Source organism: Pteropus medius, unplaced genomic scaffold (genome assembly GCF_902729225.1).
Source record: "Pteropus medius unplaced genomic scaffold, Ma_sr-lr_union100, whole genome shotgun sequence".
NCBI lineage: Eukaryota > Metazoa > Chordata > Mammalia > Chiroptera > Pteropodidae > Pteropus > Pteropus medius.
The window spans coordinates 166,859-185,330 of record NW_024349569.1 but is presented as its reverse complement, the minus strand read 5'-3'; the positions used below and the strand labels follow the sequence as shown (position 1 = coordinate 185,330).

The window sequence follows — 18,472 nt, the reverse complement described above, 5'->3', positions numbered from 1 at the left end:
TACTGGACCTTATACCAGTAACCTCTTCGGGCTTCAGACTCTTCTGAAAAAATGATGTCTTAGATTGTTTCCAGCTCTAAAAATCTGAGTCTGCTCAGTCTACCATAAATTTTACCATGGAACACTTACCTACAGAGACAAGATAATTTTATTGGAATAGCGTACATGAGGGGTGCTGACAGGTTGTCATATCTGTACATCCACCTTTGTTCTTTGGTCGGTCCTTTGCCCCTCTTTCTCATACCAGTATTGTAGCCTGTGGGTCTGTGTTGGGTTCTCTCACGGTATCCATGCTGGCCTTTTATTCCCTTCATTAAGTGGAACTAGTTAGGAGATAGGGTGCAGCTAGATTATCATAGAAAAAGGCAAAAGTTCTATTTCCTAGAGGAACCACTTGGCTGATGTGCCAGGTGATGTTGTCAGAGCCCAGGCATTCACCAGGCTGCACATATGGGAGGGTTTTGGGCCTTAGCATCTCCTTAGGCAACTTTCAGAAAAAAGATTATGAGAAGGTAACCCTAAAAGCACAGTTGGCAAAAGGCAGATGCAAAGGTGTGTATGTGAGGAGGGAGCATAATCCACAGTTCTTCTCTCCTAGTTTTCCGGGCTCTACATCCTGTCCTTCACTATCATCATGCTGGGGTTTATCCTGTACTGCTCCACCCCCACGCGCACAGTGGAGCCGGCTGAGAGCAGTGTGCCACCAGTTACCACCATTGGAATCGACAATCTGGGACTGAAGCTTGAGGAGAACCTCCAGGAGACCCACTCTGCTGTCTTGTAGCTGGAGAATGAGGCGCACACGCATACCTGAGGCTTCTTGGGAAATGAAGAGCAGTCACCAGGATAAAGCAGAGCCTGCTGACTGCTGAGGGGACACTTGGAAAATTATCAGACTCAGCACGATCACTCCAAAGCATTGGATTTGGATCCAGTGGTTAGATTTAACAAAAGAAATACAAAATAATGCATCAGAAGTAGAAATAGCAAAATAAAGCAGAGGCAAAGGCTAGGACTGCATTTCTGTGTGTTTGAGGACCAGTACCTATTAGTGTCAGAGAGACCAGGTGTGGGCCCTACCCTGAGGTCTTGGAGGCACAGGTGGGAAAGCAGGATGGGGCAGATACCCAGGTGTGAGCCAGCTTCAGAACAGGGCCTGAAAGCGGGCTGTCTAGGCCACGCTGGGTAGTCAGGAGTAGGGACTGTCTGTGATGGTTTTAGAATAGGTTTCCTCAGTTGATGACTTCTGGATTTTGTCATTCTGTGGCAGTCATTTTCCAAAAGCCACAGATGAGGTCTGGTGACTGTGTATGGCAGGAAAATGGGTAGGGCAGCATGGATGAAATCCTGAGATGCAGGTGTGAGTACCATAGAAGCATTAAAGTGGGGTCCAATAAACCTAGGAACTCTCTCTCAATTGTTAAAAGAGGATACTACACTGCTTCTTATCCAGTATTTATGTGCCATGAGATTTTTATACTTCAGTACAAAGTGTTACTAGGTAGATAGCATCATTACGATAGCACCTACCAGTATGCCACTATACAAATACTCTGTATGTAAACTTTTTTTTTTTTTTGGTAAAAATATAATAAAAAAATTGAGGGTAAGTATTCATGTTATTAAAAGATTTTGATTTCATGAAAATATTCCCACTGTGGTTTCTTTGATTAACCAGTTCCCCTAGTAGATTTCAAATGACTTAATATATTCGAGATTTCTCCACATCCAACTTTTCAGAATCATGTCTTCTGTAAGATAAAACAAACCTGTCTATTTAGGGCTATGCCAGGATGGAGGGGAATTCAGAGTGAGCTCACAGATATAAACATATAAACAATAAACATATGAAAATTCTGAATTACCTTAATGTTTTTCTTTTTTTAAATTATTTTTTAGAATGAAATAATCTTCCATTCTCTGCAGCCAGTTAAAACTGATGCTTGTTTTTCATTTCCTACCCAATAACAACTGTCAGTGAGTGAAAAAACGTTGCATTAAAATGTTTGGCATTTGGGGGGAAGACTTTAAGTTTGATTAATAACCGATTATTTCTTAAAATACCTTGCTTAAGAATAAACTTGTATATATAGGGATAATGATGAAGTAGGGTGTCTCAGGAGATAACATTCCAAATGTCTGTCAAGGCTGAGCTCAAATGTCATCTTTCTCAGGCCAGCCTGCTGGGTCCCCCTCCTTTAGGCACCTGGGGCGCTTATTCATATCTTTCTTGTAGCACTTACTGAAGTGCTTGTCATTTACCAGCTCCTCCTCACCACAGGTTGATCTCTTCCAGGTCAACAGCAGCCTTTTTTTTCATCTTTCTAGTCTTTCGTTTATCCCGTTTGTTTGGTTTTTATTAAATGAACCCTGGTTCCAGTTCAGAATTAAAGGGGAGGTTGACCTAAAGTAAAGCCTTGTATGCAGATATGTGTATGTAGTAAATTATCCTACCCTGCTCTACTCTTTGCACCCACCCCACTTAATCCTAATGTTTCCCCCTGCCTGCTTTCTCTGGGGAGGGGAAAGGCTTTCCCATCTGGGCATCCCAAGTTAAAACTTAGAATTTAGTGTTCCAGAGAAGCAGTACTGCAAATGACACTCGGCAATTAAATAATAGTACTGCAAGGCTGTTCGTCCTGGTTTAAATAAGTTGTGAAGACTAGGAGTTTAACTAGCCTGGGCAATGTGTTTTTAAACATCTGTCTTATACGCAATGTTTTGAAACACAATACATTCTTAAGTCGAGAACCTCCTGTAAATTATTGTTCAGTCCATTAAAATAATATCGATTTTTCAATATTTTTTGTAGTTATTCATGCCATTAAAAAACAACCCTGCCGAATAGTTGTATAATAGTTGCTAGATTGTCCCCTACTGTTGTAGAGAGGTAATAAATTGTACAGTTGGACTGTGGTGACACTAAAAAAATTGCTGGTGCCATTTTCACTACTTGTATTTTGAAACTAGGTTCACTTTTGTGAACAGGTAGCTAATGTTTCTCACCTTTCTGATAATCAGCATCTCACAGAAAATTGGTTATGTATTATCAGTGGTGTTTCCAGCAGGTGGCGCTTTAACAATTAGATCTGTGACAAAGAATAAACTCATAGGGCCTCCTTAATGTCCTCTTAAGGTGCTTTGTTTTAAAAGAGGGTTTATAACGACTGTTCTCAGCAGGGATTGCCTTTGGTTTACAGTTGAAAAATGGAGGTTTCAGAAAAGTGGAAACATCCTTTGTGGGTTGTACAGCTTTGGCAGATAAGAAGAAAACAGAATCCAGGATTCCTTTCAGTATAGCTAGCAGCCTACGGTTTCTCCTTGCTTTTCGAAACAATAAATTCTGAGGGGTCCCACGATTCTTGTGGAACTGCTGAGCCAGCGAATGTGGCTGCATCTCTAGTGAGAGGAGTTGGGAAGATTTTTGTGTAAAACCCAGCTTGATTGTGCAGTTTTCTCTGCAGCTCTGGAGCCTGCTCTTTTAAGAAGCTGTCTACATTTGTCTCTGTGAGGTCTTATGTATGCTTAGTCATGATTTCCTTTTCTATCATTATTATGGTGATGTGCCATTTTCATCTACATTTAATCACTTAGTATCTGGACATAGCCTCAGCCCTCAAAAGATATCAATAAATCAGGGAAATTCAGCAGATAGCCACTTAGCTGATTAAAAGGCGAGAGATTTATGAGGAAATTAGGTAAAGCTGAACATGTGATTCTCCAACCGTCTTACAAAGGATGTTTTGAGAAGTCTGGCCATATATAAGTGGTATATCAAGGAGAGAAAAGCCTCTTCAAGAACAAAATTTTACCTGTCCCAAACTTAGAATTTTTTAGAGTTTTTTCTCCCAATGCTTTCATCATGCATTGTATTGCTTGGTTTAAATATTACCCTCTTTTAGCAATCTTAATTTAAAGTGTAGATCCTTTTGGAGAAGGAAATGTAGATTGAAAGGAGGAGATAGTGATACCAATGAAAAAAATGAACCATCTGAACAATTTTTGGCTCCAATTGACCATGCAGATGATGCCATATAATCATCACTCAATCAAGTATTAGTATTTAAGGCCTTCCCCAATGGGGAGGCCAGATTTTATGCACAAAGTGTGAGGTATAATAGGACTTGCAGTACTAGTAGCTAGAGTTTCCATGCAGTCACCTTCCCTCTAGACATTTCTCTCTACCTGATGACTGTGTTTTTCTCATTTTTGCCTGAGTATTTCACATTCTCTCAGATTTCTATTCTGATTTTGTTCTTGTGATACCATGTGAGACCTTATCCACCTTGGTTGTCATGAAAAGCCTGCTAGTTCAGTGCATGCACATTTACATGGTGGGGGACACACATAGACACACATATTACCATCATCACCATCGCCTCCCCCCTGTTCCCCTGACATCTTATTTCTCCAGAAATTGCTGTTGTTGATAAGACTGATTGCAGCAGCTTCAGGGAGTCTGCTTCCATCCCTGACACACATCTAGAATCTTCCTGTAGTACTTTATTTCCCTAGTCCATCTGTTGGATTGAGTGTATGTGGTACCTTTAGTTGGAGACAATTGGTATGCAATATATATTTGATCTCTACTGTCAGTTTGGAGGACTAGGCTGAAGGAGGAGTGCCAAGGCTTCATCCCTGGTCTGCTAATTCAAGCGTGAGACATGCCAGAGCAGGGAGATTTGGCTCAGTTCAGAACCAAATTTGGCTGGTCAGCATGGTGTACTATCCTGAGAACTCTTTGGTCACGATGTAGAAATATGGTTCAAGCCTACATCTCATTGTGGGGAGCAGGGCTGGAGGACTGTAGGCCAGGCCAGGAGACACTGTCTGGGAGAGCTATTTGTAGAGAACAAGACACTCTCTAATTGCCTGGAGTTCAATGACTGCGGGCTCATCTCTTAGGAAGAAGGCTAGCTAGGTTATGGGGAGACATTCAAATGAATCTCCCAGACGGGGCTGCATAGGGCAGGGAAAAGAAATGGGAAGATGAGAGTCTTAGGCCCCTGGTACTAGGACGAGCTCAAGAAAGGTAACTGGGGATACCAAAGACAGAATTCCGTTTGGCCCCCAGCTACAATAGGCTTGTGCCCTTAGAATGTTCTTTAACCTTCTAAAATGGACTTTTCTCCAACTCATTCTCACCATCTCCTTAAACTCAGTAAATTGAACTGAAACACATCGTGGTTTCTATCCCCTTCATTTCCTCCATCATCTGCTCTCACCTTTGAGTTTCCACTTCTGGTTTTCATATTTTATTAACGGCAGTGTTAGAGTGCTACTCACATTCAAACCTTTGAAGTTATACTGGATATATTTCCCACCCTTCAAAATCAAAATGGCATGAATGTCCGTCCTTTGGTGACATTTCTCATGTCTGGCTCTCCGGTTCTCTTTTTCTTTGTTCTCTCATCAGCTCAAAGCCTTATTACTTTTGCTGGGACCAATCCTACAGCTGTCTAACCATCTTGAGTTTCTGAGCAGTTTCTTATTTCTCTACATATTTCTAAAATTCTTGCAATCCTACGTATTCCTACCAGAGGAAATATCCCCAATTGATCCAGAAACCTTTGATGGCACCCAATTATTCTTAGAATGAAGTGCAAGCTAAGCCTAATGGACTCTGTTTTTGCTGTCCCAGTATGATCACCCGCTACTGCTCGTTCACACCAATCCAACCAATAGGACTCCTCCCTGATTATGCTCACAGCTTTTTGAATTCTACCTCCACGCACTTTGCAGGCACTTCTCCATAGGTATAACTCCTCACTTCGTCTCTGTGTATCTAATGCTTACTTTGTTCTCTAAGTTTCAGCTCAAGTCCATCTCCTCAGAGTCCACAGGGTTCCATACCTCTTCAGAGTGCCCGTAGCATTTCCTCATTTTTCCTACTTCGTTGATGCACACCAGTTACCTGCTAGCACAAACATACTGCATTCCTCAGAATGTATGTGACTGTCGAATGTGGAGGTCAATACACTTACATGTTGTAAAGGGTGAGGAGGTTCATTCCAAGAGAGCTAAGCAATTCAAAATATTCAACTACATCTCATACTTTAGACACATATTTTGGTGATACATGTTCAGCATTTTGTAAGTATTTTGTATACATTAAAAATTTTTTTTCCCCCTCCACAGCTTAATAGACTAGTGATTCTGATGAGGCTATAGATACATCACTTTTGTGATTCCACTTTTTGGAAAATACGGTTTCCATTTTTGTTCTATTATATTACATTTATAAAAATTACATTCATCCTGGGAATCTTATTCTCACTCATTTTTATAAAATAGGATGGGCAAGACGAGGCAAAATAGTCAAACACCTGTTTAGTGGGGATAATGCTGGAATGAAACTTGCCTGGCAGCAGCATCACTCATCTATTCACTCGAAAATATATTTATGGAGAACAGAGTCAGACATTGTTCTAGGCTGAGGCACCTAGAGCTTTCAAAAGTCAGTTTGTGGTATTAATATGTAATAGAGGAAAGTGGGGATTCTATGAAAATACTGAATTTGAGGTCTACCTTCTACCTTGTATTGCTAACTTTCCTAATTAACAATCCATGTGAATATATTATCCTCCTAATGAAATTATAAACTTCTTGTGAACAGATCTTGTCCTACTTTGTGGTATATTGAAACATTAACGAAAGGAGAAAGTTCACAAATACACACTTTTAAATATTCAATAAAGCACCAAACATAAAGCCTTAAAAATAAGGGACTCTTAACACTGCATTTGTATTTGTTGATTATGTTTTTCTCATGTTCCATCCAATCCTAAACTTGTGAATAACTATTTTTGATTTGGTAAGTAGTAATAATTCTATGATGTAAGAAACCAAAAAATGATGTACTATTCAGGATGATGCACAATGATGATATCTGTTAACTGCACATTAATCTCTCCCAGGAAGTCTAATTTTTGGCATTATTTAAAATGGGGCAGAACAAAGAATTTTAGAAGATAGTTGGGAGAAAGGTAAACCTAGATCAGCAGGTTGTATTTCCTATGGTTAGAACATAAGTTATTGAGAAATGACGAGCAAGTTAAATAGAAGAGGAATTAGAGGAAATTATGATCGCTCCGATGTTAACATGAATGTTGTGATCTTGGGTCATTCTTTGCCACTTTCTACTCTCATAGCTCTTGTTGATCTAGAAGTAGTATGTGTCTGGCAGTGTGCTAAAATTTTAAAAAACATGCATTATTTATTTAAACTTCACAACATCCTAAGGAGGTAAAATTTATTTATATCCCCATTTAACAGACGAGGAAATTGAGGCTTGTATCGGTCAGGGTGAAATGGGTTGTGCTGCTGTACAAATAATACCAAATATATTATTGGCTTGAAACAACAGAAATTTGGTATTTGGCCATACAGCATGTCCACTGTGTGTCTGCTTCAAGTTGTCTTCACTCTGGGACGCAGGCCAATGGAGCAGACATAACAGAGAGAAAGAGGGAAACAGAAAATTCTTCCTTGGTTCTTAAAGACTGCCTAGAGGTGACATGTCACTTTTCATTGGCCTAAGCAGATCACACGGCCACATCCAAATTCAAAAGGATGTAGGAATGCAATTCTACCAGGTGTTTGGTTGGGGAGAAACCTAGGGGTATTCGTGTGCATCTCTGTCAGGACACTACATACTGCCCTACTGTGCTAAAGGGGAGAGGCCCTTTGAGATAATGGGGGTTGTCAGTACAGTGGCCTTCTATTAACAATAATGTTTATTGCAGCTTTAATCATAATAGAAAAACTGGAAACAATTGGTCCATCAACAAGAGAAAGGATTAATAAATTTTGGCATATTTATAAATATAATACTATTCAGCAATAAAAAGGAATGCACTTCTGATACATGTAAAAACATGACTAAATCTCAAAAATGTTATATTGAGTGAAAGAAGCCAGGTACAAAAGAGTATGTATTATATGATTCCATTTATATGAAGTTCAAAAACAGGCAAAACTAATTAATGGGAATAGAAATCAAAATGGTTTTTGCCTCAAGGGCAGCACAAGGGTCATTGGAAAGGCTTAGGGAGGAACTTTCTGGAGTGTAGAAATAGTCCATATCTTGCCTGGGAGTATTGGTTACATGAGTGTCCAATAGTCGTTTCATGTTCATTGATTCCTTTTCATGCCCCTTGACTCCTACCTCATCTTGCATTGTTTCTTTTCTACAGGATCCACCCAAATTCCACCTTCTACCCTCCAACTGTGACCTGTCTTGGTACTTCTCAGGATGAGAAACCATAGTAGGTTGTGGAGGAGGTGCTGCACAAAGAGTAAGACTTACTAGCTCCATGTGGACTTGGATCTGGTGGTAAATAGTGTACAGTCCAGAAGTGTGGCTGGGGAGTATGGCCTTTCAACCTTAGAATTCTTCCAGAGGGTTAGGAGCCTGCCGCCAAACAAATAAGGAAATTTGGGTCTGCTCTCTGTGAAAGGAGAACTTGGCACTTCAAATAGCAACCTTCTTAAGGACTCATTGTCGATTTAAAGAAAATAAACAATTATGGGAACAAAATTTTAAAATTATAATTTCAAATATGTAAAAACCCTAAAGATTACTGCGTTAGTACAATAATCCTGCCCCCGCCCTGCCCCCGCTCGCCGACCCCCACCAAAGAAGTCCAAGTCCCAACCCTTGGAATTTATGAACATGTTACCTTACTACATAGCAAAAGAAACTTTATGGATGTGACGAGGGCTGAGTCAGGCAGTCTGAATTCTAATCTCATTGACAAGCTGAGTGACCATGGAATGTTACTGTGTTCAAGTTGATGGGCCCCAGATCCTCTTCTGTTAAATGGGAATGGTGGCAGACTTATCTTTCAATTCTTTATTTTAAATATGTGTTGATCACTACCCTGAGCCCAAGGAAGCATCAGATAGAGGGAAAGATCTGGGCTTTGGAGTTAGTCAAACCTGTGTTCAAAAATTACCTTTTTTATTTACTAGCTTAAGTCTTGGGCAAGTTACTCAACCTCTCTGAGCCTTCTTCATCTGCAAAATGAGAAGGATAATCACGCCTACTACCTCATGGGGTTGTTTGGAAGATTAGACCAATCAATACATATTAAGTCCTTAGAAAAGGGCCCGGCATATAACAAGTGCTCTCAACACACTATTTATTGTGTTTATTACCTCTGTGACCTTAGGTAAAGTTATATAAAGATGGACTTCGTTTACTTCTCATGTGATTGTACTCTAAAATATGTCTACTTAATAGATTTCTTTGAGGATTAAAGAAAAGCATTCAAAAAAATTAACTCCTTTTTCTATCCACACTTGTGGATAATGTGGAGGGGAATTTCTTAGAAACTTGTATAGTGGTTCAGTGTTCAGGTTTTAGAGAAGCACCTGGATTTGAATCTCATACAGTCTTTGTGAATTTGAGTAAGTTACTTAACCTCTCTGAGCCTCAATATTCTCACCTCAACAGTTTCAACTCCATGATTATTTTAAGATTTAGAACACAAAGAGCTCAGTATAGTGACTAACACATAGTAAACATACACTAAATGGTACCTAGAATTATGGTAGAAGAACGTTATCTGACTTTACCAGTGTCCTTAAAGTTCAAAAGAATACATTGTACATAGCTGGATGCTCAATACATTTCTGTTGAATATATTTCACTTCATATATTTGGGTAGATTCTCATCTTGGGGGCTCATTTGGTCTTTTTAAAGTTAAACTTTCTCCTTATTTACACAAATGATCAATTATTGTTATGAAAATGTGAAGAAGTACAGATAAGAATAAGGAAGTAACAAAAATTCCTTTAAATCTTAACAACAATCAATTATGTGGAGAATAATTTTCCAGATTTTTATACATATACACATGTGAATAAAGTTTGCACACATACATACACACAAGTCTACATGTACAAAACTATATAGTACATACCATTTTTTAATTTTATTTTTTCCATTCAACAAAGTGTCATAGATATCTTTCCAAGGCAGAGACTATTAACTTTTCTAAGACCTAAATAGTTTTTCCTTGAAGGGATAACCTGAGGCCTGGTAATTCAGGGAACTGGACACTAGGTGGCGGTGTTGAAATGAAAATTTTTGAAAATAAATACTGGCGTTTTCACAGGAACAAGAGGCCCCTGGGACTTTGTTCGGCTGAATCCTGTTATTGACATTCTGATAATTAATAACTGGAGAAAGGACATTTATCTGATTGAGATTGCATTACTTTGGAGGCTCTGTATTCCCCCAGCTTGGGCTGCAAACATTAAGCTCCTAATTAGAACTCAGAGATTTGTAAGACTGCATTCAGATTTGTTTTATTATCCATCTGTGAAAGTGAAAATTTGCCCTCTATGAAAGGAATAAACTGCTTGCCATCTCTTTCACACTCTCTCCCCAGCCCCCATAGCAGACACAGCAGATGGACTGACACTCTTGCTGCCTCCCCACCCCGAAAAGAAAACCTAATTCTTATACCATATCCACTGCAGCAGCAGAAGCCATGCTACATGGCAGTTAGGCAAGAACCAGCTCCCTGTCTGGCCCAAAGTCTCTGTGAGGCGCTTCACTTTGAGAATGAAGTCCGGGAGATTTGGGTCCATGCCTCCTGAGAATTTATACTCCCCATAGCAACTGCATCCACAGAGAGATAGCAGGTCAACTCAGACCTTCAGAAGCCCAGCCTTCCTTGGATCACCTTGTTTTCTGTAGATGTTTTCTATTTCTAATCCCAACACATATCACACACACACACACACACACACACACACCACACACACACCCACCACTGCCACCACACACACCCCTGATATCTGTGTGGTATGCTTATAGATACAAGTCTGGAGTTTCAGTTCAGCTACTAAATGACTTTGTGATCTTGGTCAGATCCCTTACTCTATTTCTCCATCCTGGTGTTGTTAATTATGAGTAAAAACAACAGCTGACCCCATACACGTGTTTAGGGACCTCCCAGCCATACCTATAAAAATGAGAAAAAAATTCTGAATTCGTTAATTTCTATTTTTAAAAATAGCTATCATGAGAAAAATAAAAACTTTATGAGTTTTTTGACATTTATATTATGACTTAGTTTGTTTTAATCTTGCACTATATTGACTTCTCATACCACTCTGTGCTAGAGGCGCCTACAGGCTTAGTCCCATCGAAATACTCTGTGATTCAGGACATGAAGGTATTTTCAGAGTCAGAGCTCAGCCATGTCACATTCACTCATAGTAACCCCATGGGTCATAGCACTGAGTCATGGACACAAATTTTATCTTACCAGAGGCTTTGTTCACACAGACTCTATGAAAAGCCAAAGAGACACTTGCTCTGGAAACTGACCCTTCTGGCTGGAAGGGTCAGTTTCCAGAGCAAGTGTCTCTTTGGGTTAGCTGGAAAAAATATCTATCTTAATTTCAGAGCCTGAATAGGGAAAGCTTGAAGAGATGGGTTGAGAAAGGCCATTATTGAAGATTTAAAGGCAATTTAGCTCTCTTCCTGGTCATAAGCAACCAAAATGAGAGGTAACTAGTGACCCAAATGAGACTTTGTCAGTTTGATAACATTTGATTCAATTCAAATATATTTCAATTCAATTAACAGTTTTTGAATACCTCCTGTGGTTAGAGCATGTGAAAGATGAAGTGAATGTGACTTCATCCCTGCCTTCAGGAGGTATGATCTAGAAGAGACAAACATTGACACAAGTCCCTTCTCTCCTGTAGTTAGGGCAGCCCAGGGACTTTGTATATCTTATTCATTGCCTTCTATCCTGTGCCTGGAACCTAGTAGGAACTCATTATTATTTGTGGATGAATAAATATACTTATTATCCATGTAAGACAGAATATGATAACTTATCAAAGAGATAAAGAGTGATATTGGAGTGCTCACTGAAAGGAAAAAGGGAGAGTGCAGAGGAAAGCAGGCATTTGAGCAGAGCCTCGTGGATGAGAAGAGAGAGGGTGATAGAGATTGATCTCTTGTTCCAGGAGGGAACATGATGAGCCCAGGCAAGGAGGTAGACACAAAGGGAAAGATAAACTTGAAAAGAAAGCAAAACAAAACACATATAGGCTTTCTGTAGCAGGCATTGCGTTAAGCTCTTTATAAGCATTAACTCATTTCATTTCACAACAACGCTATGAGATATGTGCTTTAATTACCTTCACCTAACAGATGAGGAAATTGAGGCACAGAAAAGTCGAGTATTGCCCAAGGTCATACAACCACTAAGCGAAAGAGCTGACATTCAAACCCAGGCAATTAGTCTCCAGAGACTGTGTTCTTAGTTACCTGTAGTAGATTGCAAACATGGATGCGGATTGTTTTTCTCTCTGGATCCAAGGCCTTGGAGTGTGACTTTGTACTTCTCTCCATCAAGAAGTGGAGTCTTGATAAAGACACTTTAAAAAACGCCAAATAGGTAATTGCTTCCTTTCACAGTGAGCTCCCAGGAGACAAAGACTTTAAAGATGATTGACTGCCAATAATAGTTATATTCGTTCTTTGGGTTTTTGTATAAAGTCCAACTGTTTATGGTTATTGAAGATGTGTGTGATAACTGTTAATACTCTTTTTATGGCTTTTGTAAATGTTATACTAGATGCAAAATACAGAAAAATGAGACAGATGGCAAGACTCAGATCATTATAGTGCACAGCATAGAAAAGATCCAGAGTGTTTTTTGCAATGAAAGCCATGAAAACCTGACTGCCTTAAATTTACCTGCTCTTTCCCTTTTTTTGGCAAAATTTGACCTCAATTCACATCCTGTGGTTACGGTATTGCCCCATCCCCAGTGGTCTACTGTTTCAACAAGACGATGTCAATACCGAGACTTCCCAGGAATGAGCCTTCCTACACTATCCAGCCAAAAGGTTGGTGGTCATCAATGCATCCCTTTGGATCGATTTATGACCAAAAGGAGAAATTGTGGATAATAAAGGGATTCTCAGACAGTAACCTCACAGAATAATCATATCATAAATTCCTAACTGGGCAGGTCATGGTGAGTAATCTCATGCCAGGCATATAACTTCTTTAGTAAATAGTTTATCTTTTCCTCAAGCATGATCCATCCATTGTTCTTGTGTATCTAGGTTAACACACCTTTGAGATGCCAGAGTAATCCTCTTTTTCAGACCTCTCAGAAGAAGCACATAATCTTGTTAACCATCCTGCAATACAATCCCCACCTTGCTTTCTCCCACCTTCATTTAAAATTCCTTAATTCCCTCTTTTCCAAATGCATAAAAGAAACTGCAAATTGTCATTCTGGAAGGCATTTTTCTCAGTCTGTTGCAATCTTGCTTCCAGGTGTATCCTCTGTTTGGCTCAATTAAACCTAAATAAACTCATAAAAATTCTCTACAGATTTGGAAATTCTTACATCAACATTTATTTTCCATTACAATATCACACCTCCACAAATCTAGGGTTGGACAATTATAATGCATAGAGAAAAAAGATTTTTCAGGGGAGGTGTTTGAAGGCTTTATGCAAATTCTCCAATAACTTGGAGATCAGGGCAGAGTCACCTGGGGAAGATGAAAAAACTAGAACAGTCACAACTCCCCAGGAATAATACAACCAGGAGTCTAGGCCTTAGCTCTTCACTCTGGGAATATCACCAGGGGAAAATGAACTCATAGGGAAAAATATTGAGATAATGGAAGAGTCCCATCTGTTTGAGAGAAAGAACACCATCCAAATGAACTAGAGGAAACAGAATTATTGTGTTAAAAAACAAAATTCAACTGAGTAAGTTTGAAGATCTAATTGGCTTTATTAAGAGATTCATGAATTGGGCAGCATCCCGTCTAGCAGCTGGCAGGGCACTCCTAGGGGCTGTATAGAATGGAAGGTTTTTTGTAGGAAGAAAGGTGGGGCAGGGGAGCTAGTAATAGAAGAAAAGAAAGTATTTTTAGACCAGGACATCTTTTTAAATGAGGAAGGGAATTGCAAGCATTTGTATCATGCAGATTGCCTCTCTTTTCTATGGGGGATGGAGAGGGCCCATGTGACAGATTGCCTCCTTGGTGTTGACCAGAAAATTTCAGATCAGTTGATTAAGATTACATTTCCTAGAGAGGTTGAAATGGCAACTAAAGAAGGTATTAAATGTAGGTTTTGGGCCTGTGGCTTTCTCCTTAACAAATGTAAAACATGGACTAAGACTTTAAATAAAATAAGACTTTAAAATAAACTTAATAAATATACTCAAAGAGATAGGAGACGATATCAGTAACAGGAAGCTGGGACAAAAAGCAACCAAGAAGAACTAAGTAGCTATCTTAAGTATAAAAACATAATAATTGAAAATGGGATTCAGTAGATATGGCACTAAGCAAAATAAATACAAACAATAACTACTGAGCTAGAATGTCAGGTCAGGAGATCCTTCTACAGGTATAAAGAATTAAGGCCCTGGCTCTGCTCCAGTTTGCACTAAATCCTGGAGAGTTTTGTTGAAATAAATTTCCAGGCCTAAGATGGAGCTGCTCCTGCCCCAAGTGCCGCATCAGCAAGCTGAAACTTAGATAATTTTTGTGTCCCTGTAAATGTTCTGCTTGACTACAAAATCAGTATACCTGGTCAGCCAAATCCCAAATACGAAGTCAACTTTGGGCTCTATACTTGCTTCCTTGTTTCTTATTTTTTATCCTATAAAAACTCCCTGTATTCTGCCCCATTTTACAGTTCTCTAGACCTTTGGGAACAGAGACTGCCTGCTTCATGAAGTGTGTGATAAAATTTGTTTTTATCACCTAAATTGTCTTCTTTCATCATTTTTAACAGTTTATAGAGGCAAATTCTCTTTCTCATACCTGTATCTCCTCTCTTTCTTAGATTAAAAGGAAGCACACTGTACCCTCTGTTCTGAACCTTGCTTTTTCATTCAACAAGAAATCCCCAATATTATTCCATAGCGAAATAAGAGATCTTCCTCATTTCCTTTTATGGTTGTTTAATACTCTATAAAATCATGTGACTATACTGTAGTTTATTCAAATAGTTCCCCATTGATGAATATTTGGATGCTTTCCAGTCTTTTACTGCAATAAATAGCTTCGTTCACTACTACTTTTTAACATAGTAAAGGATGTCCTGGCCAGTGCTAAAACAAGAAAAAGGCATTAGAAGTACAAGAACTGAAAAGAAACAGATAAAACCTGATCTATTCAACATGAATATGAAAACTAATACAAATATTTGGCAAAATTGTTGGCTATAAGGTCAACTTATACAAAAAAATCAACATGGTTTCTCTTTGCCACTAACAACAAACTTGAAAATAATATAAAAAAAATAAGATTCTGTTGACAATAGCAATAACACTTGCACAAGAAGATGGATAATTAAAATATAGTGGATACAGACTGAGATAGAAGCTTTAACTAGATATTCACACAGGAATAAATATGTCTTAAAAATGGTGTCAAAGTAATAGAAGTAAGAAATGATTGAAATTATATTAAACATACATAAACACACAGAGCCACAAATTTCATGAGGATATATGCCTAGTTCAGAACATTATATAAAATACATTATAATTAGTGACTTTGCGGGTCAGGAATGAAGGGAAAGAGTAAAGAGATAAAGCAAGAGAGGTGTTTTACATAGATTGATGATGATAATGTGTTAAGAATTAGAGTTATGTTTAATTTAACTCTTCATCTAATCTAAAACAAAACAAAACAAAATAAAATCTCATAAACACATATTCCTGCAAATTCACAGGGATAAGGCTCACACTACACTGCACAAGCGAAGGTTACATAAATGGATCATTAGAAATCTCCTGGCATTCCGAGAAGCTGTAAGACAGATTTCCCAAGCATGTAAGGACTCTGTTGAAATAAATTCAACAATTCGTTTAATCAGGTCTCTGTGCCTTAACCAAAATGACAGGTGTGGTACCATGACATCTTGCTTCCTCCTGAGATCTGATCATAAGAAACTCATTGGATCTTCTCACTTGAGACCTGGTTAGCAAATTGTAGGTTTTTTCCCACTATCATGTGGTGACTTTCATTCCACAGGATTTAAAATGGAAAGCAACTGCAAGTGACCTTGAGTCACAAAGATTAATGGTTAGAGTATTTCTGCCTGGTGGAATATTCCGCACCAACACCACCTCTTATTGATGGAATTAACATTGGGGCTCCTCTGGGTTGATAACATTTAGAATGTGCATAGTCCTATAGAGGATTGAATTTCAACTGGCTTAATCCATTTGACTAAAATAATGAGCTGCAGGCACTGTGATCAAAACAAAGGTATCCAAGGGAACTGTATTCCTTTGACTCACAAATATTATTTTTAGAAGGAGCATATTAAATGGTCATCCTATCCAATTCTCCATTTGATGCTTGACATTGCTTAGCAAGATTCCATTAATTAGTCATTAGTTATGATCAAACATTCTTGTCTGGAAAGCTTATTAAGCCAGCAACAGGAATTGTACTACCTTTTTCATACATCAGTATATTCATTAGCTCAACAAATATTTCTTGAACACCAACTGTGTGCCAAGTACTGGGAATACCGGTTGAACAAGACAGACAAATTTCCTATTCCATGGGCCTTACTATCTGATTAGAGAGAGGAGTTAACATACAGATAAAGAAGAATATGCCACTGAATAATAAGTATGTGATGAAAATAAAACGGGGTGACGTAATAAGGAATGATGGGGCAGGTAAGGGATGACTGTGTTAGGTGAAGTGGGATAGAAAAACCTCTCTGAAAAAAAAACATTTAAACTGAGATCTGAATAGTAAGAAGGAGTCGGTCATAGGAAGTTTTAAGGGAAAAGCATTCAAAACTGAGGCAATGACTGTTGCAGAGACTGAATGGCCAGAATAAGAAAATCTGTTGTATGGGAGGAAGAGAAAGATCTTGACTTGAGGGGCATATATTTTCCAGTCACTTTTTAAAAATTTTGTGAATTATATTATTTACTCATATTATTTATTCATATTATTTATCTTAAAAATTGGATGTCTTTTGTTTTGTTTTCAGGTTTTCCTGGTACAACTTTTAAATTAAGTCCTTGTTGATTTTATGATAGTCCCTCCTTATCTGAAGAGTGTATTTTCCAAGACCCCAAGTGGACCCCTGAAACAACAGATAGTACTGAGCCCCATATATAATATGTTTTTTCCTATACATACATACCTATGATAAAGTTTGATTTATAAGTTAGTTCCACTAGGAGATTATAGGCCTACCTCATTTTATTGCATTTTACTTAATTGTGCTTCACAATTCAAGGTGTTGCAGTTTTCACAAATTCAAGGCACTCTCCACCAGCAAAAAGATTACGACTCACTTTATTGTGTATTCCCTTTGTTATGGTGGTCTGGAACCAGAACTGCAATATCTCTGAGGTATGCCTGTAATAGCAATAATTAATAATAAAAATAGAACAGTTATAACAATATACAGTGATAAAAGTTATGTAAATGTGGTCTTTCTCCCTCTCAAAATATTTCATTGTATTGTACTCACCCTTCTTCTTGTGATGATGTGAGATGATAAAATGCCTACGTGAAGAGATGAAGTGAGGTGAATGACAGAGGCATTTTGACATATGTTAGGCTCCTATCGACCTTCTGACAATAGGTAACCAGCACTTTATGGCTTCTCTTTGGCATATCTGAATTGCCAGCATCACCACTCTTGAGCTTTGAGGCCATATTAAGTAAAGTAAGCGTTACTTGAACACAAGCACTGTGATACCAACAGTCGCTCAGATAACCAAGATGGCCGTGGGCCAGGAGCATATACAGTGTGGAGACCCTGGACAAAGGGATGAGTCATGTTCAAGCAGGACAGAGTGAAACGTGCAAGATGTCACCACACTCCTTAGAATGGTGTGCCATTTAAAATTTATAAATTGTTTATTTCTGGAATCTTCCACCTTATATCTTCTAACCTTGTACATGGTAGGTAACTGAAACTTCAGAAAGTGAAATTGCCCATGAAGGGGGACTACTGTATATATTGCAAACATTTTCTAAACTGTCACAAACATTTTCTACTCTGTCACCATACCACTTACTATCTGATTGAACAAAAATCTTTAATTATGATGTAGTCAAATCTTATCAACTTTTCTCTTTGTTGTTTTTGCTCTCTGGGTCTTGTTTCAGAAATCCTTTACTAAATTTATAAGAATTTATTTTACATTTTTTCTTATTTGCTTTTCGGATTTACCTTTAACATATAATCATTTATACATCTGGAATTCATCTTGATTAATGGTGTGAAGTGTGGATTCACATTAATTTTTTTCCATGAAAAAGTTGAAAATGATGTTGGAAAAAGTTGAAAATGATGTTCTTTTCTTCCAACACCATTTTTCCTTCTCATGTGGTGATGCCATTTGTACTCTAAACTGAGATCTGGGCACTAGGAATGCTCACTGCTGCTGGTATGTTTTAGAAATCATGAGTTCC

At 38.4% G+C, this 18,472-nt stretch overlaps 1 protein-coding gene across 4 annotated transcripts in view; it reads left to right on the top strand.

Annotated features, from left to right (window-relative positions):
* SLC35F2 (solute carrier family 35 member F2) overlaps nucleotides 1-1,649 on the top strand; it is a 52,571-nt gene extending 50,922 nt beyond the window's left edge. For 3 of the 4 annotated variants that reach the window (XM_039883157.1, XM_039883156.1, XM_039883158.1), the window contains one exon: nucleotides 599-841. In XM_039883157.1, the coding sequence (XP_039739091.1) occupies nucleotides 599-784 (186 nt within the window). In that variant the 3' untranslated portion in view covers nucleotides 785-841. Of the gene's footprint in view, nucleotides 1-598 lie in introns of all 4 variants that reach the window. The other variant, XM_039883155.1, reaches the window with a different exon arrangement.
* The last annotated feature ends 16,823 nt before the right edge of the window (nucleotides 1,650-18,472 follow it).